General features: G+C 42.2%; 1 protein-coding gene across 5 annotated transcripts in view; it reads left to right on the top strand.

Moving 5' to 3' along the window:
• LOC118841820 (core histone macro-H2A.1) overlaps positions 1–26114 on the top strand; it is a 99808-nt gene that overhangs the window by 4824 nt on the left and 68870 nt on the right. For all 5 annotated transcript variants that reach the window (XM_036749476.1, XM_036749475.1, XM_036749477.1 and 2 more), the window contains exon 2: positions 12334–12535. In XM_036749476.1, the coding sequence (XP_036605371.1) occupies positions 12364–12535 (172 nt within the window). In that variant the 5' untranslated portion in view covers positions 12334–12363. The remainder of the gene's footprint in view (positions 1–12333; positions 12536–26114) is intronic.

Here is a 26114-nt window from a genome sequence, read left to right as displayed (position 1 = left end):
ACAAGTCGTCATCATTTTTTTTTTACCTCTACCACTGCCACCAAGCAGTGTAGAAGAACTTGCTTTACTTACAAAAGCCAAAAGGAAATCCCCCAAAACAGCCAGACCACTTTTGACATTGCAGCTGCATCAGAAGAATGTTCATTTATTGTTTTACTGATCTATGGCTGATGGTCAGAGCAAACAACTGTAGAGTTTTCTGTCTCTCCAAAAGAATTCTCTGAAACTCTGAAAGAAAAGGGGTTATGGTGACCATGTATTTTACCCAGTTCTGTATTGTGCTTGTGTTTTCCTGTATCATCCCAGTTTCACTGAGGCTGGTACAGTGAATTGGCAACAGATCTGGAGTTGGAGGACCTGGATTCAAATCTCAGCTTTGCCACTTAGGATTTGTATGATTTTGGAGAAATCACTTCACTTCTCTGTGCCTCAGTTTCCAGATGAGCAAAATGAGAGGGTTAAACTACATAACCTTTGAGATGTCTTCCAGCTTGTGGTTCCAAGAATGTCTGCAAGCCGGTGTTTTCTCTATATAAGTTAACAAGCTTATGTTTTCTTGGCTGGTAACTAGAAGAGAGTCCAGCTGTTCTGTGTGAATGGCTTGTAAGAATCATTTAGCAGTCAAGAACCTTGGAAATGTATGACTGTTTGGCAATGATATTTGACAGAACAACTTCCCTGTTCCTGGGAGCTTTTATTTGATGGGTTTCCTTTAGAGTGGATATTTTCTATTTTTTATTGGGACACACCCTTCCGAAATGGAGGGAGGTTGTGGACTGGGATGGGGTGAGGAAATCACTTTGTGAATCAGGCATTTACATTTGAATTCAACGCAGCAATCACCTTGTAAGTGTAAGGCCTTGTGCTTGGGTCTGGGAATGTAGACCTTATAATCTAAGGGGGAAGGGATGGGGAAAGATAATACATGGTTATGACCCCAGGGAGAATAGACAAGGTGACATCTGAAGGCAACTTGGGACTTGAAGTAAAATGGGGACTTTAAAAGATAGAGCTGAGGGGAAGGGGGATTCTGTTCCAACCATTAGGGATGATATGTGTGAAGATGGGGAAGGGCAGAAGTAGCATGGGTAAAAGAAGAGTCTTGTTCAGCTAGATCACAGACTGAAAAGGAGTCCTACATTTGTTTCTTACATTGCTGGGGAATCATTATCAGGTTAGAAAGGTAGTTTGGAGTAAGTCTAAAATGCCAGGTTCAGAACTTTATACTTCAATCATTAGGCAGCGGGGAGTCCCTGAAGGTTTTGCAGGTAGAGAAATGTCGTGATCAAAGTAATTCCAAGGGAAGGTAACTTGCTTGGGTGGCTGTATGGAGGATGAATTTAAGAAAGCATAGGCTAGAGTCAAGAGAACTGGTTATGAGGTGAGGACATTCGGGAATCTAAGGGATTCCTGAATTAGGGTGGTTATAATGAGGATGGAAAGGTGGACTAGAGGGATTTTTGTTTTCCTTACCGGGTATTAACATTTGATGAAAACTCCTGTAAGCAAGTAAACATGCTTGGGTGGTCTACATTGGTGTTGCCCTCTCTGTAGGAGATTTTCCAAGGCAAGTTGAAGCTCCCTGTCAATTGGCTGATGTTCAGATGCACACTAGGTTAGTTTTAAGCTCCAAATGAATTAGGAAGACAAATGTATAGCAGGTAAAGTTGCATACAGTATTCTTAACCACAGAATAATTGGGTCTTTGGATTATACATGTGCTGGGCTCACCTGTAGCATTTCGTGGCTTGCTTCCAAAGGATTGTGGAGAGTGGACTATAGGGTACTTGTCTACTGCAGCATGCTTTCAAAGAAGAGTGTGTGCGTGTGCGTGTGTGCGTGTGTGTGCATGTGCGTGTGTGTGTGAGAGAGAGTGTATGAATGGGGACAGATGACATTCTTGATTGGCTGGAAAACTAGAGCAGGCCCCTATTTTAAGCCAATCAGAGTGACACTTTTTAACCCCAGCCCCGTGAGTGATGGTTATTGTACTGTATCCTATGTCTCTTGGGAGTGACAACAGTGACACGGTTAATCATTTTGTATGATGGGAATAAATGGAAGGGAATGTTGTAACAGGATTAGTGTCTCATGCTCCAGAATTAAGTGTCTCAGATTGGCCTTGGTGATTGAAGTTGATGGGAGGGTGACAAATGCTTGTGTAGAAAGTGGGCATTTATCCAACTCCATGAGATCATTATCCTGTGACAACATGGCTTTGATCTGAGCACTGATCTTACAGAATCTGTCATCCTTTTACTAGGATGTAATTACCTTTAAATAGCTGTCACCAATCAGACTCTAATCAATACTTTTATTTGTGGTAAATGTACAAGTATTAATTATTTAGCTAATAAAAAACTTTATAACATATCTTTAAGCCATTTTGTAATTGTCTTGATTATTTACTTCTTGCTATTTGGTTTTTAGGTCTGTCTGTTAACGCAGTTAAATTAGCAAGTCTGAAAAAAAACCTTTATTTGGCTTTCTGCAAGAGAGAAACTTTTAAAAGATGTACAGAGGTACTTATTTGGAGACAACTTTAGGACTCCTTTTTGTTTCCTACATTGCTGGAGAATCAGGATATCTGGGCTCCATTCTGGCTGAGCTCTTCACTGTTTAACCTTAGATTAGTTTTGTAGCTTCTGTGGGCCTCAGTTTCATGAATTGTAACAGATGAGAAAATAATCTTTGGCCTACTCGTCTCTCTTACAAGTATGTGAGAAGGGTATGTGAATGAGGCACTCTGAACTCCTTGGAGGAAAGTTGCTATGTACTTTGGAAGTGGAATTGCTATTAATGGCTTCTGGTGTGGGCATGATAGGCATTTCTCATCATGGTGCCCTGAAAAAGTCACACATAGTATTGCTTAGAACTGGTATGTATTCCCAGAATTAGGAAAGGAAATCAGCTGGAAGAGAGGCATAGATGGTCATAATTGTAAAGGGCTTCACACAGTGCTTGGCACATAGTACGAGCTGTAGAAATGTTAGCTATTATTATTATTATTATTATTATTATATGTAATGAAGCACTGTCTTTACAACAGCCCTGTGAGGTAGTCAGTGCAAGTCTCAGCTCTGACACTCATAGCCTGTGTGACTTTGGGCAAATTGTTTAACTTCTCTAAGCCTCAGTTTCCTCGTCCATAAAAGGAGGGGATAGGACCAGAAGATAATGTCTGAGCTGTTCCAGCTCTAAATTTTATGATTAATCAGTCTCTCACTATGCATTTATTAAGCCCTACTATGTGTCAGGCTTAGTGAAAATAAATAGAAGAGGGAGCCAGTCCCTACCTGTCAGGGAACTATCAACCTAGTAGGGGGATGCAGTGTGTTCACAGAAACGTATGAAATAAATACAGAGTAATAAATGCGCTCCTGACTGAAGGACCCAGGACAGGCTTCTTTAAGGAGGTGGCCCTTGGGCTGAGCTTTGGAAGGATCCAAGAGTTGTAAGAGGCTGAACATTCTAGGCATGGAGAAGACCCTCTTCTCCAAAGAGGCTGTGCCCCCCAGAGGCCAAGGGGCAAGAAGTCCTGTAAGTATTTTATCTCTTTGAAAGATGAGAAGTTTAAGCAACTGACAGGGTGATATTCTGGTGAGTATCCCTGGACCTCCCGCTGACCTTGAAGATTTCCAAAAAAGCTTTACCCTCCCATTTGATCTGCACAAAAACCCTGTGAAGTAGGTGGTGTTCTTAGCCTTATTTTGCACATGAGGAAACTGAGGCTGAAGTTGAATGATTCCTCAGGTCACATATCTAGTGAATGTATGAGGTAGGATTCAGTCTCTAGTGCTCCTCATTCTAAATCTAGAACTTTTGTCCATTCATCATCACCGCAGGGTTGGCCACAATGTGATGAATTTTTTTGAAAATAGCTTACTAAAAACTCGTGAAGACCTGTTTATCTATGTAGGTATTGTGGCACAGTAGAAAGAACACTGGACCTGGGATCAAATCTCAGCTCTGCCACTTTATATTTGTATAACTTTGGGCAAGTCGTTTCACATCTCTGGGCCTCAGTTTCCTCATCTGTAAATTGAGTGGATTAGATTCAGTTGTATCTAAGTTTTCTTCCAGCTCGAAGCCTGTGATCCTTCTGTATATATTAGGCTATAATCAATATTGTTGGAGGGAGTGCCCATATTCATGAAATCATGGCTCTTCTGAAGGATTGAAATAAAAAGCATTTATAGAGCTCCTACTGTGTGTCCAGTATCAAGTGATTGATGCAGGGGACCCAGAAAAGACTTTTTATCTCAAGGATTTTATATTTTAGTTGGGAGTTACAATCACTTAACAAGTATTTATTAAGCACCTACTGTATGCTAGCCACTGTATTAGGGATGGTATAAAGACAAAAATGAAATAGTTTCTTCCCTTGAGGAGCTTATATCGTATCAGGGGAGATAACACACATGGGTATGTATATGTATGTATATACAGCTATATGTGTATATATACATATATGCATATGTGTGTGTATATATCATAGACATATCAAAATAAAGGGTAATAGGAAGCAGGGGATTAGGAAGAGCTTAATTTAGGAGGTGGTGCTTTCGTTGAGCTTTGAAAGAAATGAGATTCTAAGAGGTAAAGGTGAGAAGAATTGCATCCCGGGTATAGGGGTAACAGCCAGGACAGAAGCATGGAGACTGGAGATGGAAAATCATGTATGAGGAACAATAAGAAGGCCCATTTGGCTGGATCATAGAGTGCATAAAGGGGAGTAATAGAAGACTAGAGAGCTAGGTTGTGAAGGCTTTTAAATGCCAAGCTAAGGAGTTTAGCCTTGATTCTAGAAGCAGTAAGGAATTCCATTGTTTACTTACTGAGCAAAGGAGTGGCATGGTCCCTCCTGTGCTTTATGAAAATCACTTATCTCAGTGGAAGATAGGGAGGAAGGGGGAGACAGTGGAGGCATGAAGAACAATTAGGTCATCACAGTAGTCCGATGAGAGTTGAGTAGTGTCTGAGCTAGGTGTAAGTAGGTGGCTGTGTAAATAGGCAGAAGGGACAAAGTTAATGTGAAAAAAGGGGAGAGTGATACAAGACCGTAGAATCTGGTGTTGGAGTGGCTGCTTCGGACTGCTATCCCAGCAGTAACTGGGCCGTGCAGTGGTCAGGGAAGGCTTTCTAGAGGAGGAAGGGTTGGAACTAGACGTCAAGGATGGGTAGGATTTAGAGAGAATGGGGGGAAATGGGAGATGTTAAAGAGAGAAGGAATAGCAGGACAGAGTTAGGACTGAGACTGACAAGTGAAGTAAGGTCCAGAGTTGGGGGACAGCGTGCCATTTGGTTGGATGGGTGGGCTGGGGCCAGGCTATGCATGGCCTTGAAAGCTATTGTAGTTCCACTGACTCCAGGGCTCTTTCTGCTCTTCTGATGATGGGGCAGTGCTTTTTAGCTTACATAACTCAACTGATCGGATCTCAATAGCGGGTGGCAGAACAGCTTATTTTCCCCATCTGACCCACAAACATACTGATCCCCTCTCTGCCACCCTCTTAACCTGTGTGATCTCACCTCCCTGGGTTTCATCTGTAAAATGGAGGGTTTGAGTGAGGACCTCACATGACTAAGACTACATGGCCAGAAAGCGGTAGAGCTGGGTCTGACACCGAGGTCCCCAAACTCCTGTTCCAGTGTGTTTTCCTCCTTGGTGACTGGCAAGGTTTGGAGAGGGTTGTCCGAAATACCCTCCCTCTACCTTTCTATATGAGATATACCCCTCAGGGTTCCAACTATTCTGTGTTCAGTCAAGGTGACTGGTATAAGTGCGTATTAGAGCATTTGAGGATTTTCAGAGCATTTTCCTGTGAGGTAGCACGGGTATTATTTTCCTCACTTTACAAATTAGGAATGAGAAATTAGGTGACCTTTATTCTTGTCACAGCTAATGTAGTGCTAAAGCTGGAAGGGGTCAAATTTCTGGCTTTCCAAAACAATGGAGTGATTTTCTGCATTTGATTCACGAGCAGGAAAAGAGTAGGGCCTTCGCAAAATAAATTCCTAGAAATACTTTTTGTAAGTGATCACTTCAGCTCCTCCATCTGGCCAGGCCACAGACAGAACAGCTGGACCAGAGGTACAATGGTTATCACAGTGACCTAACGTCCAATCGCTTTCCTAAACATAACCACAGTGGATGGATGTGTAGGAGAACGGAGAGGGCTCTAGGGTAATTCAAGTAGGGAGGGTCAGAGTTTGAGGGGCTAGACTGTATCTACTTTGCATAAAAATAAGTCTAAGAAAAGCACATATTTTAAGTTTGGAGTAGAGAGATAAACTAGAATCATTAGATTTAAGAGATAGAAAGGATCAGCTAGTGACCCAGGGGTGGGGAACCTGTGGCCTCTAGGCCACATGTGGCTTTTTAAGTCCTCAAGTGTGGCCCTTTGACTGAATCCAAACTGAACAGAACAGATTAAGAACCTATCTAGGGTAATGCTTCTTAACCTGGGGTCCATGAACTAGTTTTCAATATATTTTGATAGCTGTGTTTGAAAATAATTTGTTTCCTCTGTAAGCCTTTGCATTTTACATTATTCATTTAAGAATGGGGTCCATGCTGCAGAAAAAGGCTAAGAATCTCTGATCCAGTGCAGTCCTCTCATTTAAGGGATGAAGAGAGAGGTACAGAGAGGAAGTCAGTTGTTCAAGATGTTATGGGTAGCAGAGCCAAGACTCAGACTCACATCTTCTGACCCCAAATGCTAGACTTGTAATTAGAAAGATTGGAGTCATAGAAGCTGAAGGCAATTGACGACTTTGATGTCTTCATTATATAAGTCTAGTATCTTTTACACATTCTCTGTAGGCACTTATTTTCCATAGGCACTTAGCTCTCATTAGCCATAACTGGACTGAAATCATATTATCCAACCTGATAGCATTCAGGCTTCTACAGAGCTCTTTGGGGAAACCTCCCTTTGGTTGTTTGATACTTTCATCAAGGATACTGTCAATATGTGTTTAGATCATTCTCAAAGATTTTCTAGAGATGAGAAAGTAAACTACATAGCAAGACTGTATATCCTGGTTACTCTTCCACAATGACTAATCAGTAATTCTATATTAAGTACCTACTGTGTGTCAGGAACTGTGCTGGGCACTGGATAGACAAAGACAAAAGCAGAACAGTTCTTTTCCTCCTGGAGCTTGTGGTCTATCAGAGGGAAATAATATATATGTTCATGAGTATAGAGAGAATTCATACCAATTAAATACAAGATAATTTCTGGCAGGAAGGGCACTAGCTGGTGGTAAAGAAGGGCTGGTGATGTGAATGCAGAGTAGATCTGGAAGGAACCTTAGAGACCAATCAGCTTTCTGATTTTATCGAAGGGTAGATAGAATACAGAGTGGGGAAGGGATCCATACAAGGTCACCCAGCAAGTTAGCCTTGGAGGAAAAAAAATATGCGTAAAGAAAGGCATTAAATAAATACAGAAAGGTGAAAACACTGCCTTCATCTGTGTCTCATTTTAAAGGGAAATAATTAAAACTCTGATATAGAAACTTATTCTGTATGTTTGTTGTGAAACATGACCATAGAGTAAGGGTGCTTGGTTCTGTGTGGCTAACATGGCATGCTGCTCAGATAGATGCCTTCGCCAGTTTGGTTTAAAAGTCTTGAAATGAAATGAATATATAAGGGGACTAAGCATGAAAAATACTCTTGAAATGCTGTTTTTGTCTACACTGTACAAAATTGAAAGGAGTTAAAAGGTTGCTGTTACCAGTCATTTGTTTATTCTGTACTAAACATGGGTCCGTTTGGCAGTTTGAGGAAGCCTATGAACCCCTTCTAAGAATGATCTTAATTGCATAAATTAAGATACATAGGGACACAAAGGAAGCCAATTACATAGTATAATAAAATTATCAAAATTTAAAAAAAAATTTATAGACCCCAGGTTAAGCACTTCATTTGATACAAAGTCAGAAGAGCTTTCCTCCCTAGATTTGATTGCTGGTTTTGTGTCCTAGAAGCTCAGCTTCAGGGAGAGATGTTAGGCTGAAGAGACAGCAAGCAAATCAGAAAGATGATGTCTCACATGTAAGATGGAGAGGAGTCAGCACTGAATCTCATTCATGACGAGGGAGTGCTTCATTAGAAGAAAAGGTTACCATAATCCAACTCTGTTAACCTATACAACCAGGCATTCCCAGGTGAGGGGTGATCATTTTCTCTGAAACTTAGGTATGTGGAATACAAAAACAAAAATCTCTGATGCCCTTCCTTGTTCATCTAGAATCATGAAGGCCATAGTTTCTGAACCCCAAACTGAGACATGTCTGAAAAAAGCTATTTCATTTGTAAAGCCTTATTTGAAGTACATTTTCCTTTCCTGAAATTACAAGTGTACTTGAAAATTGTGGAAGACAAATGTTCACTGGGTTGCCTTGCTGAATTGGGGCCTAAACTTTGAACATCTTAACTCTTTATCTTGGATGCTTAGCTAGTTTGGATCTATTGGCAAAGATGACTCAGATAAAAAGAAAAAACCTTTATGTAATTTTTAAAAATTTTAATTTCTGTAAGTCTGAAATACATACCTATGATATAGGAGCCTTTGTTCCAGCCCACACGCCTTTACCTTGCTATGTATCAGGCTTGACAGGCAGCTTGGCCCCTCCCTAGGCCAGGTGTAAATGTAAAGTTGGGGCTATTAAGTTTTTCAGGGCAAGCTGCTGGAAACAGATCCTGTGAATGCCTGAGTACAGAATGGGACAAAGAACTTTAATTCTAGGGAACAAGATGTACTTTGGAGCATGTCAAGCACAGAAGTCTAATTGTTCCTCCCTTGAGTAGAGGTCACACTCTTCTCTAGCTGTAATTAGACCAAAGTCACTGAAGGCAGCTATGACTGACTGCTTAAGGTGGGCTATGCCCCCAGGATTGTTGAAGGGTGTTAGGAGCTAAATTCACAGTTCAAACAAAGAGCTAAACGAATTTCAGGAAATACTTACCACTTTTCCGTATGCTTCTATTTAAATACAAAAAACCCTATCCATTTAAAAAATTACTACAGTAGTACATGACTTTCATATCCATAGACTTAATGGAAATTTCTTGTTAGGCTTATGGTTCTAAGAAATATTTGCAGTAACACTACACATGGGGTAGCAAAATGTTTATTAAAACTAAGTTAGGATCTTTAAGACATTTCCTGCTTTTAGTGGGTAGAGGCACTTGTAAGTAGGGAATATTTTAAGTCACATTCATTCATTCAACAAAACATTTTTATTAAGCATTCTTCACAGTAGCCCTGTGAGGTTGGTGGCCCAAGTTGCAACCCTGCATTGTACTGTATTACCTTTGTAACCCTGACTTTGTGGCTTGTGTGCATTTAACTTCTCTGAACCTCAGTTTCCTCATTTCTCAAATAAGGGAGTTGGACTAGATTTCCAGAAGCTCTAAATCCTGTGACCTATCATCGAAAGTACGGCTAGGTGGTGGTAAAGATAAAAAGTTGATATAAGACACAGTCCACCTAGACCTCATAGTATTGTAAAGGAATGAGATGCATTGCATTGATAGACCCTAAGTATAAACATTCTCGTTAAAATGAGCAAAGCTTATAATTATGAGGACTACCTTTCTGACAATAAGTCCTGTTTCTGCTTTACCTAGCCTTTAGGGGACACTTGACTCTTTGCCACCCTTTGGTGGATGGGTGCATAGATGTATTTCAAACAGTAAGGTCTCTCTCCTTTGGACAGCTACCTCAGGGTGGATTCTGAACCAAGTTTTGGGCCGCCTTAGCTCCTATCAGATTTGTCTGTCACAGAGCTCTGATTTTCTGAGAATTAAGCTTACTGACATTTGACCCAGGCCTGTCAAGGGGCATTAGAGCCCCAGGGGGGAAAAATGAAATAGTAAGATATAAAATATGTTGCAGTGAACAGAGTGTACCTGGTAGTGCTGTTTATGAGACCGTAATTAGTGTTTTTATAGACATTTAAATTTCTATGGCCTTCAGTGAGCTGAACTAACGTCACAGAGAGCTGGCCCTCTGGACTGATGGCTAAGGCCTGAGTTAATGATGTTCCATTTCATAGATTAAGTAAGAGAAAGGGGTCATGTGAGCTAGTCAGTGATTCTGCTAAGAATTTGTGTTCTATGACTTCAAGGTGTAGTGGAAAGAATGCTGGAAGACCTAGGTTCTAGTCTTAGGTCCACTCTTTACCATTTGTTGTAGATGAGTCAGTCTCTAAGTCCCAATTTTCTCATTTATCAAATGGAAAAATCGTGTTTATGCTACCTACTTTCTCGAAGGGTAATTTCAAGGAAAATATTCTTTCAACTGTAAAGTGAACTAGTTTTCTTGACACCAGCTTCATTGTTCCATCACACTTGACTCGAATGAAAAATCCAAGGGACAATTTCTGAGTAATTAATAATCAATTTATTAATTAGCCTAGCTAATAATCAATAAATCGATGGTCAGTGGTTTCTCTCAGTAACCAAAGACAAAACACATGGAGACTGGAAGCCTTAATTTACTCTTGGAAAGGGGGATGTCCCTGACATGAAAACCAACCCTGATTGGTGAACAGTTAATGAGAGGGTGGGCATATTAATGAGGAGGTGGCTAAAAGTCTTCAGCTCCTCCTGCTGAGAGTGACACGTGATCATGAGACTCCACTGCCTCCAGCAATCTGCACAGGGCAATCCATCTCTACCCAGAGCACTCTAGTTGGTTCATGACCTGGGTTACCCTGACCTCCAATGGGGGCCAGGAGGAGCATCCATCCAAGGACCTGGGCTTAATGCTTTGGGGCTGAAGTTCATCCAGATTAGATTCTGTTTGCCTTCTAAACAGAAGTAAGGTCTCATGGTTGGGTGCGGTCCTGCCAAGATTGTGGAGCATGGTTCCAGAGGATTTGGGGAATCTCATCATCTACTAGCCTCATCTGTCAGCCTTGACCTTCAGAGACTGGCGGATTGACTTCCAGGGGCTGGTCCCCAAATGAGGAAATAAAGAACAAAAGCCTTAATCCTGATTTAGTAATTGGTTATTAATATAATAAAAAATAAATTCCCTCACACTGGTTCAGGGTACTGAGTGCTTTAAGAAAAATGGCTATTCAAAAAGTATGAGCCTTCTGGAAGTATAAGATCATGAATTTAGAGTTGGAAGGGCCCTTAGAGGTCTTCTAATTCAACTCCCTCCTTTTGCAGAGGAGGACACTGAGGCTCACAGAGATTATGCACATGTCCAGAATCACACGGCCCCTAAGTTTCAGAAATGGGATTTGAAGCCATGTCTTCCTGACTTCCGAGGCTAGCATCCTGTCTACTATACCTTGCTGTCTCTTAGGCTTCAGAGAATTTAAATTCCATTTATTCATTTAATAAACACTTATTAAGGACTTACTGCATTCCAGGCTTGGCCCTGGGGATACCGAAACAAAAGTGAAATCATTCCTGCCCTCATAATATCTTATATCCTATTCTCCAAAATCACATAAGTAGTAAATAAGTCAAGCCAGGATTTGAACCCAGTACTTTGGACTCCAAATGTAGCACTTTCCCCTGTATGATGCTGTATCTGAAAGGTATGTTTTATGTAAGTGCATCCACATTGACTGTCGGTCTTCCTGCTTTGCCCCACTTTGCTTCCTCTCACTGCCTACCTGATTCTTCAGCATCACCTTTAACAGGTTAGAGGAGTGAGAGGACCTGACTGCTGTTTCTCTCTAGACTCAGCAAGTATTTGGTAGAACCTTCAAGTGCAGGGTAACCGTAAATTAAATTTCATAAATTAAATTCCAAAGAGACCTTGAGAGTTAGTTCCTCTTGCCACTCAGAACCATGAGCATTAAGTTAGTCATGGATTTTAAGAGTCAGTCATTCTCCATGCCGATGAAGAAGCTTCGAAATATGTACGGTCAGCAAATAGATAAGCCCTAGGTTTTAGTTCTGTGTAAATACAATGATTAAGCATAAAGCGTAGAAGACCAAGCAAAGAAATCCAATTTTCTTTTTAAGTGTACAGTATAAAGGCACCTAAGGACAGTCACATCATCTTCATGGTAATGTTTAAATGGAATGGCAAATAAAGTAAATGGATGTCACAGCGTCAGACGTGGAAAGCGGAATCATTATTTTAAAGGAGGAGCGAGCAGATTCATTCCAAGAGAATAAAGAAGATGTAAGTGTTTTCAGGTCTACATGGAAGAACCAGATCTACTGTCTCTCATTTGCCATCACTTGGGCAGATACGAGCTAGACTTAGCCTGTGCGTGCATGTCCTGTTCCAGATGGTCCCAGAATTGGAGTGGGTGATCTGATTTCTTTTTCCTTTGCCTTTGTAGTGTGCTGTTTCACATCCAGGAAAAGACAAGATGTCAAGCCGGGGTGGGAAGAAGAAGTCCACCAAGACCTCCAGGTCAGCAAAGGCTGGAGTCATCTTCCCTGTGGGACGGATGTTGCGATACATTAAGAAGGGACACCCCAAGTACAGGATTGGGGTGGGTGCTCCGGTGTACATGGCTGCTGTGCTGGAATACCTGACTGGTGAGTCTGACTTGGCTTGGATGTGAAATGGCCATCCAACGAACGTTCACACGACATCTGTTAGGTGCCCGACCTGGAACTTCATTGTGGAGAGGAGGGGGAGGGAGGGAGGGAGGGAGACACAGGGGAGAAGAAAAAGCTCCAGTTTATCCTCAAGTTTACAGTCTGATAAGGGAGACAGGACAAAGAAACACTCAGTGACTAAGACATATATGTTTAAATGCTAAAATGTGATACACACATAGGTTCGGGAAAGGGGGAGAAGACTTGCAGGAGGAGGTGCGGTTTGAGCTGAGCTTTGATGGATGAGGAGAATATAGATTGGCACAGAAAGGAGGAGGAGGAGGAGGGTATTTCAGGCTGAAACAGCAGCATGAACAAAACCACGGAGACAGGGATAAGTGGGGCGTGTTTGGGGGACAGACTATTTATGTGGAGTAGCACAGGGGAATGTTGGAATAGTTGGAAAGAATGCAATCTAATGAACATTTGTTAAGTACCTTCTGTGTGAGAGACCCTACTGCCTGGGGATTCAAATGAAGAATGCAATCTCTGTCCTCAAGGAACTTGTGGTGTGGATAAGGCATGTACAAAAAAGGATTTTACAAAGGAGGAAGCAGTTACCACAAAGGAGAGCTCCAGATAAAGTGATTGAAGAAAATTTTAGGAGGGGTGGAACAGTAGGAGGACTCTATTTAGGGGAAAGGATTCCCATAGAATCCCACTAGTAAAGATTAAACTCCTTGAAGTTGAGGATTATTTCATGTCTGTCTTTTTTGTATTTTACATTTTTTTTGTCTGGACCTGTAATTTCCTTAATAAGGGGAACTCTTATCTGCCAATACAGACGAGTAACTGTTGTACAGCTTAATGTCTCAGAGATTGGCCACGGGAACAGAGAGGTTAAATCACTTGGTCCCAACTAATATGTGTCAGAGGCAGAACTTCGACCCAGGTCTTTTAGATTCCAAGGCTGTCGGTCATATTTTGCACAGAGTAGGAACTTAATAAATGTTGATTGAATGTTTATTGAAATATTAGACTCAACAAGATGGTATTTAGGTTCCTCAAATCTAATACACCCAGGTCTCATAGAGCCACGTTTTTGTTGTCCCACCACTACAGCTTTTGGTACTTGGGAAATAAAGGCAAAACTGTCATATACTCGTGCAAGTGCTCTACACGGAGTGGGTCAGACCCTCTAGAGATAGGTAATCTAGGGGAAAGAACAGTGGATCGGGAGTCAGGAATTGCTTGGAGAGTCATCCATTGTCTGAAGCAGGAATTTTTTTTGACTGTCCTTGAAAGGGGTCATCCAGTCTGCTCAAAAACATCCAGTGATGAGGAATCCACTGATTTTCAATGCTGCCTATACTCTGAACTTCCATTTTCTCATCTGTTATAGGGGCAATTACTTTTGCTTGGTGTAGAAGCAAACCGACGTAGTGGGTAGAGAACTGCCTTTGGGGTCAGGAAGACTGGAGTTTCAGTCTCACCTCTAACACATGCTGTCTGTATGACCTCAGACTCTCTGAGATGATATGTTCCTTCTCAGGTGCTGACTTCCATTGAAAAAGGGAGTTAATTGATCAGGAACTCCATAACCCAATGAAATTATAGGCTAGGATGAAAAAAACCACTGCAGTTTCCCTCACAGGGAAGGGCCCACATTCACATATGTAGAAGTGCTTTGAAAACAGTCAAGTTTTAAATAAAGAAGATTATTAGAGTGGTCTTAGGACCTCAGAGATCATGTAATAGATCACAGTATCCTCTCATTTCACAGCAGAAGAAATTGAGGCTCAAAGAGAGGTTGGCTCAGGATCACAAAGCAAGTTACCAAGAGGTCTAGACTGAAAACCCAGGGTTTCTGACTCCCAGAATAAGGCTCTATTCTGCATTGTATCCTGCAGCATGATACTTTCAGTTCACTTCAGTTAAAAAAAAAAACTTTTAAAATTTCATCGTTACTGATATCTCCTGTCTTCATATCGCCTTCGTTTCTGAACATATCTTTGTTCTTCCTACTCAGAGACCCATCCCTCCTAACAAAGAATAAAAGAGAAAAAAACCAGTTCTGTGAAAGCAAGCGATGCATCAAATATGTCTGCAGTATGTGGACTAATCCACAACTCCCCTCATTCTCTCTGCTCCATCTGTGAAATGGGGACAGTGATATTGGCCTTAAAGGTTTATTTTGAAGATCCAAGGAGATACTCTGTGTCATGTACTTTGAAAACTTTAAAGTGCTCTATTAGCTGTTAGTTAATATTATTAGTTATTAGTATAATAAACCATATGCAGAGTGTACATATACAGAGTAAATACAAGGTAAATTGGAGCAGCTAAGGAGCACTACCGAATATGGGACACTAGGAATGACCCCGTGTAGAGTTAGGTTTTCTGATCAGTTATCATTCTGTGCTCTTCTTTTATGCATAGCTCATGGGCACCTAGCTGTGACAGTGAGCAGTGGAATCTTGCAGTTGTGAGGGGGGAGGAGGGCCATGGTTTAATGAATAGTCTTCTGACATTTAGAATCCTCTTATATTATTTGATCTTTTTTTAGTGGGATGTTGGAATCCTGGGTTAAGGAGGGAGGTGATTCACCTTCAAGCTTATATTTTAAGTTCCCTTAACCAGAATGAGAGGAGAATCATAAATTTGGAATTGGAAGGTAGCTTTGAGATCATCTAATCCAACCCTTCATTTTACAGATGCTGAAAGAGGCTCAAAGAGAAGAGTGTTTTGAGTTACTTCTCACTCTGCTCTGTCATTTTAGTGTCATTTAATTTTTGCTTCAGTGAAAATACTTTCTTTCAACAAATATTAAGTGTCTATTATTTGCAAAGGCCTGTGAGAGGACACAAATGAATGAGACCCAGTCACTGTCCTCACAGAGCTCTTGGTTTACTGGAGGTTGTAGGGAGGGCTTAAGACATGAACACAGATAAATATGCTATAAAGCAACATGTGGCATGTCCCATATGAATGATAAAGATGAGCTTTTGGAATATAGAGGAGGGAGAGGTCACTAACTATTGGTGTTATTAGAGAAGGTTTTGTGGAGGAGGTGGCATCTTGAAGGAAGGGCAGCATTTAAATAAGTGGGGATGGAAGCAGAGGGAGGAATGAGGCATTCCAGGCAGGGAGAACAGCGTGAGCAAGACACATAAGGGAAGGCTTTCATGGTGGAAAGTGAGTACAGCGGTTTGGGTGGGATATGGAATAGACTAATTTAAGTAAGTATGCTGAATCACTGTGCTGCGGGACACCCAAAGTTTAAATAAGAAGCTGTTCCTTCTTGGGTTTTACATATATTAATATATAATTGTAACATACGGTATAACCTAAGTGCATTAGAGGGAGGCACAAAACCAGAAAAATAGCTGACTTTAAATAGTGTTTATAAAGCACAGTACACATATTATCTCTTTTGACTTGTACAGCAACCCTGTGAGATAGATAAAGGTAGTATCCCCATTTGGAAGTGAAGGAAACAGAGAGCTTAACTTGCCCATCATTACACAGCCAGTAAGTATTGGAGGCAGGGTTCAAACCCATGCCCCTTCTGACTTGGAAGTCTAGTATTCTTTTGAGGACATCTCTGCCTTGTGAAGTTGGGGTGGGGCCAGGGGAGGGGATTGTTGAAGCCTCCTAGAGGACTTGGCTCTTGAGTTAGACTTTAAAGGTTGTTTCCTTTAAAACTCAAGCTGTCTCCTCCTTGAAATCTTTTTCCCTTATAACCTCAACTCTAAGGGATTTTTCCTTTCTTTGTTAGGCAAAAAGGGAAGGGAGGACATTCCAGGTATAGGGAGCCCTGTGAACACGTGCATGGAGGCAGGAGAGTACAAAGGGTGTATGTGGCAGGAGTTTTGATCCCTCTGGCTGGAACTCAGAGCTTGTGGGAGGAGAGTATTATGAGATAAGCCTGGAAGGCTTAGGTGTCACCCAGTTGTGAAGGTCTTTTGAGTATTTTAAAGGCATTTGAACTTGAGTCATTAGGCAGTAGGGAGCCATTGAAGATTTTTAAGCAGGAGAGTGACAGGACCACATGCATGTCCCTAAGTCCCTTTCTAGGCTGTTTCTATGATTCTTTGATCCTATGGAGGCTTATTTTGGCTTCAGTGTCAGGGATGGATTGGAGAAGTAAAAATTATAGAATCAGCAAGGCCTATAAGGAAGCTGTTGGAGTAGTTCAAAGGAGTGCTAATGAGGGGAATGAGGATGGGGCTAGAGAGGAGGGGACAGAGTTGGTGCAGAAGTAACCTCAATAGGACTTGTGAGACAAGATGATAGAGGAGGAGTTAAAGAGGAGGCTAGAGGAAAGTAAGGCTGGAGAGCTAGGTTGAGGCCAGATTGTAGACAGCCTATGGAGCTAGGACTTTGTCCGGTCATCATCAGTAGGGAGCCATTGTAGGTCGTTGAGCAAAGGCAACATGCGCATGCACTCCCTGGTTTTGGGAAGGTTTTGTGGGGAGGGAGAAACAGACAGAGAGAGAGAAAAAGAAGGGGGGAGAGGGAAGGGAGAGGAAGAGGCAGACAGAGAGGGAGGGAGAGAGACAACATATGGGGCAGCTTAGATGGGGGCAACTTAATCCATCGTGTTGTCCACTTTTTTGCTGTCTGCGAGATCCTTCAGCAAGAACAGTGAAAGGGCCCCTTGAAGGGCCGGCCGTTCTGGCTCCTGCTGAACAGAAGTGTTAGTTGTCTAGAATCATGCAGCAGGCCGCCTTGTTATATGGTAGCATGTCTGGCATTTGAACTCTGTAATTCATACAATAATAATGGGTAATAATGGGTAGCATTTTAGCAGCTGCTCTGTGCCAGGCACCATGCTAAGTGCTGTACACGTTGTATTTCATTTTATCCTCACATTAACCCTGGAAAGTTTTTATCCCCTTTTTACAGTTGAGGAAATCAAGGCAACAGAGTTAAGTGACTTGCCCAGGGTCACACAGCTGGTAAGTATCTGAGACTGCATTTAAACTCAGGTATCCTGACTCGAGGCCTGGTGCTCTCCCCGCCATACCACTAGCTGCCTAGTGGGGGGATTTGTCAGGGGAGGCTCCTTGGTCTATCTATACTTATCTGGTCAATGTATACTTACACTTTTATATATATTATATACAGTACTTATATAGTCCAATATGACAGATGAGGAAATAGAAGCCCAGAGAGATTAAATGGTAGGCCTAGCTTTGTAGCCTCTGTCTAAAGTGAAGGAGAGTGGATTAAATGTTGGACTTGGAATCAGGCAAGACCTGAATCCGTGTCCCATCTTAGTCACTCACTAGCTGCATAACTTATCGCTTAAACTCTCAGAGCCTCAGTTTCCTGATCTGTAAAAAGAGGAAAATAATTCCCAAAGCAACTACTTCCCTGTGTTACTGCAAGGCTCAAGTGAGATAGTGTACATGAAGCTCTGTGCAGACTTTAAAGCCTGACATGAATATTGGCACTCATTAATTGTTCCTCAGAGTCAGACAGCTCGGTGGCAGGGCAGAAGGTGTGATAATAGACAAATCAGGCTTTGGAGAGGGTAACCTGGAGCATTGCAGCGGTCAGCTGGGCCCTCCTGCTGCTGTCTGAGGAGAGGAGTGCTGCAGGTAGGGGTTTTAACTTATGGAAAGGCTGATCTTGAACGTGTCAGGGAAGAAGGTTGGAAATGAGAAATCATGGTTCAGACAGATAGCAAACTGGAGACTGAGAGCAGTCAGGGTCACTAAGAAAAAGAGACTCCATTCTTTGGATTTATGTCAGTGGTATTGGTAAGTCTTGAACTTTGGCCCGAATTAGTCTCTTCAAGAAGAAAAGTTGCAAGTCTCAAAATGTAGGATTATAGATTCAGGTCTAAAAGGGACCTTTTAGAGTCACTGAGGTTTAAACGTCATTGAGTTCAGCCCCATTTTCCTGAGGCCCAGACAAGTGAAGTGACTTGTCTAAGATCCCATAGACTGTGTCAGTGCTGGGAAGTTTTATCATCATTTGAAGGCATTAGGGAAATCTGAGCATGCTCGCTAGAGGTCTAGTGTAACTGAGTCAGGATGAACTGGGTTCAAGTCTTGCCTCAACATCCTGTGTGACCCTGGACATGTCTCCTACCCTCTATCAGCCTTTGCTTCCTCATCTCTAAAATAGAAAGTTTCACAAAATGACCCTTGAGGTCCCCTCCAGTTCTACAAAAAAAAATTAAGAAACTCTGCCCTACACTGATGAAATCAGAAGTGTGGACCCCCCTCTCAAAAAAAAATGCTACATAGGAAGCTTAGTGGCACAGTGGAGAGTGCTGGGCCTAGATTCAGGAATACTTGAGTTGAATTCTAGCCTCATATGCTAGGTGTGTGACCTTGGGCGAGTCACTTAACCTCTGTTTGCCTCAGTTTCCTCAACTCTAAAGTGGGGATAATAACAGCACCTGCTTCCCAGGGTGGCAGTTAGGATCAAACAAGATCATTTTAGCACGCTTAGCCCCAGGCCTGGCATACGGCTATTATCATTATCATCACATCCTCGTTGTTGTTATGGGCAGCCACCTCTTAAGGCTCATCTGCCAAGTTACGGAGATGGTGGGATCTGCATCAGAAGAGGAACTTTCCACACAGATCCTCGATGTATATGTTCCTTATCTGTAGTTTCTCTCGAACAAAAGAATCTAGTGGAAACAGCAGTGACCTTGGAATCGAGAGACACTTGGTTTTGGACCCTGACTCTCTCACCTACTCGTTATGGGACTCTGGGCAGGCTATTTCACTGAACTTCAGTTTCTTCGTCTGTAAAATGGGGATCAGGACGCATGCATTACATACCTCAGAGAGTTCTGAAAGAAGATCGCACTGCTCCTCTCTTCAAAATGTTAATGTACAACGTTGATATATAGTAGGAATGAATTCCTTAGTCAAGTCCTTTCATCTGTCTGGGCCTCAATTTACATCATATATAAACTGATGGTATTGGACTGGATTCTAAAGTCCCTTTAGCCCTGACATTGTAGAATTCTAAAATGGAGAGTTCTGATTTTTAAAAACTGTTCATTGCATGACTTTTTGACTTTCAGGTAAAAAACACTCCCCCCTTGCCAGAACTTCTCCCTCCCACCCTCTTCTTCCCCCCCACTCCCCCTAAACGGCTGCTTTTCCCTAGATAGACTGCAGTACTCATTTGTAAGGGAAATTAAACTCCACCCTTTTCTTCTTTCCTCTCCCCCTGTATAACAAAGCTGATAGTAGTAGCTTTGGTGAAGTTCTGCATCTCAATCATCAATTTTTGTGAGCCTTTCAAGGTTACATTGGGGAACACGAATGACCTTTCTTGTCCTCTTTGCACAACAGGTCAGTAATACAGTTTGCTTCTGATCTGAGTCCATCAAAGATGTATAAAAGCTGTACCACATGAGTACAATCATAGGATCGGATATGCAGAGTTTGAAGGAAGCTTAGAAGACATTTAGCCCAATGACCTTATATTATAGATGAGAAAACTGAGTCCCAGGAAGTTAAATGACTTTCCCAAGGTGACACAGTCAGCATCAGAAGCAAGATTTGGACTCTGCAGTCCCACTCCACATATAGGCTGGAGCCAGGGCTAGTAATGTCCGTAGTTAAAACATCCAGAGAATTGTTGCTAAGAAATGGTGCTCTGACTGTTGAAGGTTATAGAATGTCATAGCTAGAAGGGACCTTAGACCACAAAATGGTACAGCTGTGAGCGAGCTTTGAGACAATGTAGTCCAACTTCCTCATTTTACTAAAATGGGAACAGGCCTGGAAAGAGGAAGTAACTTGCCTAGTACTACCACACACCTAGTCAGGCATTGCAGACTGGGGCTCAAGCAAAAGCCTTTTAATAGTTATCCTTTCCACATTGCTATTTTCCCCATCATAGTTTCGATATATTGCGGGTCAGCATAAGACATTAAATGGGAATTTTGGGGAGTTTTGCAGAAGCCACAAATGACATGTGAAGACCAGAAGATGACACAGAACCTGTAACCAGATACTTAACCCAAATTTTACATTAAGGTATAGTAAATACTCCATAAAAGAAAAAGGAAAAATTCAGACTTCTTTTCTGGTACAAAGGGAGGGCCAAAAAATTTAGATCGTAGGGGCACTGAGCCCCTAATCTCTTCTATGTAGAGGGGATTACTGTACTCACTGTAGTACTTTTCCTACTACATCACCCTCATGCTCTCCTCCCAGTGAGTCTGCTTCCAAGTGAGCTCATTCTGTCTCTCAGCTAGAAGTTGGGGGCAACTTCATTGAGTTCCAAGTGTTCTCAGTGCGGTTCTATGAACTGCCCTTGGGATATTCACAGGTCAGCCAAGCACCACCTGTGTGTATGCTTTGAAGCCTGGCCACAAGGGAAGGGGGAGTGCCTGAAGTTGAAGGACCTGGTTTTGAGCAACAGCACTGCTGTTTACTACCTATGTGATTGCTTAGCCTCTGCTCAGTTTTCTCCATTTTTAAGATGAGTGAGTTGAACTAGATGACCTCTAAGGCCCCTTCTAGCTCCATATGACCCTGTGAGTCTATGAATTGTTGCCAGCAAAGTAAACATAGTCATAGCCATGTTATAGATTCCCTAGGTGAACAAGAGGGAGGAATGAAAGGATATTTAAGAGCTAGGGATGTTGGGTGACATAGTTAAAAGTCTCACTCCTGGGGGGGATTCTGTTCCGCTTTATTGGGAGGGGCAGCAGTGTGGGCTGTGTTTGTTCTGTAATTTGAGGCTGGGCATCTGTTTCTCGTCTGGTATGACTAGGCGAATCATCCGTCTTACTTGAAAGGAAAATAAAGCATCTGGAGTGAACCTGTGTCTGGTGACCAGCATGCACCCTTCCAGAAATCCTTCTTACAGATGGCTCTCTAGTCTCACCAAGCCCTAACCTCTCAGATTCTTCCCAGACCTTTCCCCTTGGAATATGATCCCTTCATAAGCTGCACTGTTGGCCATTTCTCCCAGTCACGTTATAGTGTCTTGCTATTCCCTTAGTGCCTCAGTGGCACCTGCAGCTTTCTCACATAATTTGCAGACTTGTATTGCTTTTCCATGTCTTTGTGCATCCAGAACAACAAGTTTCGGTTACTGTGAGTGAGCAGGGACAATTGAGATGATATTCAGGGTTGTCCTGGCCCTGGTGGTCTCTGCCCACAATGTCATCTCTGCTTCATACTCCTCCAGGTAATATTTGGTTGTTGTTCAGTCGTTTACTTGTGTCCGACTCTTCACGACCACACGGGTGATAGCATGGCAAGACTGTCCTTGGGGTTTCTTGGCAAAGGTACTTCAGTGGTTTGCCATTTCCTTCTCCAATGGATTAAGGCCAAGAGAGGTTAAGTGACTTGCCCAGGTTACACAGCTAGTAAGTGTCTGAGGTTGACTCTTTTTTGTAACATGCTTCAAAAAGCATGTTTCCCTTTTAAGGAAAGGGAGCATTGACTTCAGTGTATTGTACTTGAAAGAACATTGAACTTGGAATCAGGAATCAAGCCTCCGCTGTGCTTTTTTTTTTTTTTTTTAATAAATAGCATAACTTTAGGCAATTCACTTCTCCTCTTGGTCTCAGCCTATTTTTGTAAAATGGGGTTAATAATGCCAACCATTTTTGTGAGATTCAAATGAGATAAGCCCTTTGGAACTGTGGAGTACTGCATAGTGGTAAGCTTTAATTATGTTTATTGTTATTATTCAGTAAGCACTTATTAGAAAGCTTGGGAAGTCCCAGTTTGTGACGTGCAGCCTGAATGACAGCTATTTGAGTTAGTTCTTCAATATGTATGTCTTGAACAGGTGCTTAAGATTAAGATGAGCAGGCCCCAAAATTGGTTTAGCAGAAAGAGAATCATGAGTCTTAGCATTGGAAGGGACTTGAGAGAACATCTAATGCGTACCTGAACAAAAATCCCTTCTGTGATAAGTTTAAGGAGCGATCATCAGCCTTTACTTGAAGAGATCTCACAAAGGGGAGCTCCAGAGGCAACCCATACCACTTTGATACAGCACCAGTTATTGGGAAATTCACTCACTAACTGCTACCTTTTGCCCTTTAGGACTGAACAAAGCAGTCCCTCTTCCACATGTTAGCCCTTGAAATGCTATTGTGTCCCCACCTAAATCTCTTTTTTTCTAGGGTAAATATCTCCAATGTCTTCCTTCCTCAGCCAGGTAGTTCTCTGGAAACGCTAGCTTTTCTTCAGAAGACAGATGTAGCCTGACCAAGGCAGACTATAACAGGAGTATCCTAGGAATATAGATTCTGAGCTGGAAGGGAACTTAGAGATCAAATAGTCCCATTGGCCTAATTTACAAATGAGGAAACTGAGACCCAGAGTGGTGAAGCATGTAATCCAAAGTTATGGCGAAGTACGGAGTCAGGATCATAACTCAGATCCTTGGATTCCCAGTCTGTCACTCCACATTGCCACACTGTATCTTCTTTATCACTCCTTTTGCCCCGACAATGCACTTTTCAGTGTAGCTCAAGATCTCATGAACTTTTTTGGCTGCCATTTTGCATCATTGACTGTGTTTCTCAAGGAGAACTATACAAGTTCTGTTGGAAACTATAAACCTTCTCAATGATTTGAATTTGTTCCTCCAAAAGAAAGCCCAGTACTCTTTAACAGTGATCTCCTCCAAGTAATGCTATACGTTTATGACTCAGAACACTGTGATCTTAGAATAAATAACATTATAAATATCCTAAAGGGCAAAGAAAATGTGCAAGCTGGGTTTAAGCAGGGTAATGCATTGTACCAGTGGAAACGTATATAGAAGTGGCATACGTATAAGGGAAGACTTGGGATTTCATCATTATAGGACACTCCAAGATGAGGAAATGCCCTCTACCAATTCAAATTGGTATCATCTCTGGTACTCATAGTCTTCGAAGCTTAGAAGTTAAATGACTTGTTCAGGGTCACAGTCAGTACGTGTCAGAGATAGGACTTAAATTCTCTGTCTGACCTTCCTGACTTTAAGTATAGGTGTCTGTCCACTAGCCCATAACAGGTATAAAGGGCATGTCTGACTGGAAAAGGAGATGCTGCTATCATAGTGCTAGAATGAGAGAGAATTGATGGGCAGACAGCCTGGGTGCTGCTGGCCTGCCCCTTGGAACTAGATGAGGGTTTTGTTGGGTGGATCCTTCAGAGAAGATTTACAGGAAGGCATAGATAAGAACACAGGTGATAGCAAGACATAGACAATTTGTGATTTTCCCAGTTGAGGTAGTACCCACACTAATGAAATCATGAAGTGTCAAGTGTTTAGTGAGTGTCTGCTGTGTGCCTACCACAGTGTTAGGAGTTGCAGGGGAGACTGAAGAAGAATATGGTATGGTCCCAGTTCTTAAGTATTTTCCAGTCTAGATGGGGTCACACACAGACTTATGAGTTAATTATGACAGTATGGAATTAAATGCTAAATTGAATTTAAACAAAGCCAAACTGTGGTTAAGTCAGCAAGAACCCTTGTAGGTCAAAGAGTGGACAGAGCCAGGAAAATAGACTAGATAGGAAAATATGGAGAAAATCACACTGGATTTGTAGCCAAAGGTTCTGGATTTCCATCCTGGTTCCCTTCCTTCCTGTGTGATCTTGGGCAAGTCCCTACTCCCAGGCCTCAGTTTCCTCATTCTATTATGAGAGGGTTTGGCCAGATGACCTCTAATGTCCCTTCCAGTTCTAAATCTACAACCTTATGTCACTAGGATTTAGGAATCTGAAACTGAAGGGGATGTACTGTTGGAGGCAGTGTAGCACAGTCCAAATAGTGATGGATTTGCTGTCAGAGGACTAGAGTTCAAATCCCAGCTCTGTCCCTTACCTCATCTGTAACTTGGGCAAGTCACTTGAGCTCCTTGGGCCTGTTCCTTCATCTGTAAAATTTGGGGTAAGGAGGATTGGGGATGTGGATTAGATGACTTCCAAGGTCCATCCCTGCTCTAATGTTCCGTGCTTCTCTGATTCATTTGTCTAACCTGGACATTATAGATTAACCTGCGAATAACGGGGTGGTTAGGGAAGGCTAGTACCAAGTTATAGGAGAAAACAAAAGCTCCACGCATAAAGAGATGGGTTTTGGTCTGCATGCACGTTTTCATTCAAGGTGTAGCTGACCATAAATCAATGAGAGGCTTTTAACAGATGGACCAGATGATGTCTCACTGTGTAGCCATGTGACTTACTTTAAAAATAAACAGACCAAAACTTGTATATCCAAATGAATGCCCCCCTCTTGGGAGGCTGCAAACTCCTTTCTGTGCTTCTGATGTTGCTTGGACTACATCTGGACTCGTTTTTAACCAACATGCTATTATTAGCCCTGTCACATCATTCACCAGTCTTGGTTTTGAGTGACTTTTAGCTGCTTCCACAAATCACATTCACTCCTAGAGGGGATTTGAAAATATTGTAGAGATGGCATCCTGTGCACCAGTGTCTAGGTCTCAGTGTGGGTCAGGTGCCTGAAGAGTGAGACTTGAGGCCACCACTAGTGTGGAGCAGCTGTTGCTGGAGCCTCAGGCCAGTCCAGGCTGAGCATGGGAGAAAACTGGCAAGGTTCTCCTCCCTGAGTCTCCAGGAGGCTACCTTGGCTGAGCTGGGCTGGGCTGGCTGAATTTAGGGATGAAGAGCAAAGCCAAAGAGGCTTCTGCCATCCCGTTCACTCATTCACCAAATATTTAGTAAGCAACTACTATGTGCTGAGAATTGTTCTAAGTACAGGAGGATGTAGCTAAATCACAGCTCTTGCCCTCTCAGAGTTCACAATCTAGTAGGGGGATAATGCATATACTCATGTAAGTAATTACATTGTATAACTTCCTACATTACTCCCAACCAAGAAAAATTATGATAACTACGTTAGAGGGATGTCCACAAAGTGCTTTGTGAGGCCTGAGGGGAAAGGTGATCGCTGACTGGGAGAACTAGGGAAGGTTTCATGAAAGAATTTAAACAGTATGTGGAGTTTGGATAGGCAGAGAGCAGGAGGACTAGAAGCCAGGTGGGGGTGAGGTGGGGGAGTAAAAGAAGATGTGTCTTAGTGGGAGACAGAAGTCCAGTGGGGCAAGATTGAAAGACTTTGGGATCAGTGAGTCATAGTAGTTTGAGTGCCAACCTTGGAGCCAAAGAGACCTTGGGCAGGTCACTTTGGCCTTCAGTTTCCTCAAGCAGAGAATGAAGATCTCCAACGTAACCTGCAATTCTAAGGATCTGTGTGACATGCTTTGAAAGCATTTCCCAAAGTCCAGTCTAGAAGTGAGCTAGGATAGTAGCACTAGAACTAGTAGAACAGGGCCCCCCAACCAATGCTTATTTGGATGTATTAAGCCTTTAGATGCCTTTTGTATATTTCCCACACCATGCATTTGTTAAAAATTAATTCTCATTTTTGGTTCTCTGTAAACATTCTCCATTTAGCGCCTCCCTTCCCCTTCTTTCTGTTTGTCCTTCCTATGATTTTTCCCAAATCCCAAACCACTCTCCTTCCTTTAAGCGCTCTGCACCCTCTAATATTAACTACCGAACATGAGACTTCCTTAATAGGAGCCTGGCGTCCTTGGATAACAGAAGTC

The sequence above is a fragment of the Trichosurus vulpecula genome, chromosome 3 (assembly GCF_011100635.1).
Source record: "Trichosurus vulpecula isolate mTriVul1 chromosome 3, mTriVul1.pri, whole genome shotgun sequence".
Taxonomy (NCBI): domain Eukaryota; kingdom Metazoa; phylum Chordata; class Mammalia; order Diprotodontia; family Phalangeridae; genus Trichosurus; species Trichosurus vulpecula.
This window is presented reverse-complemented; position numbering and strand designations above follow the sequence as displayed.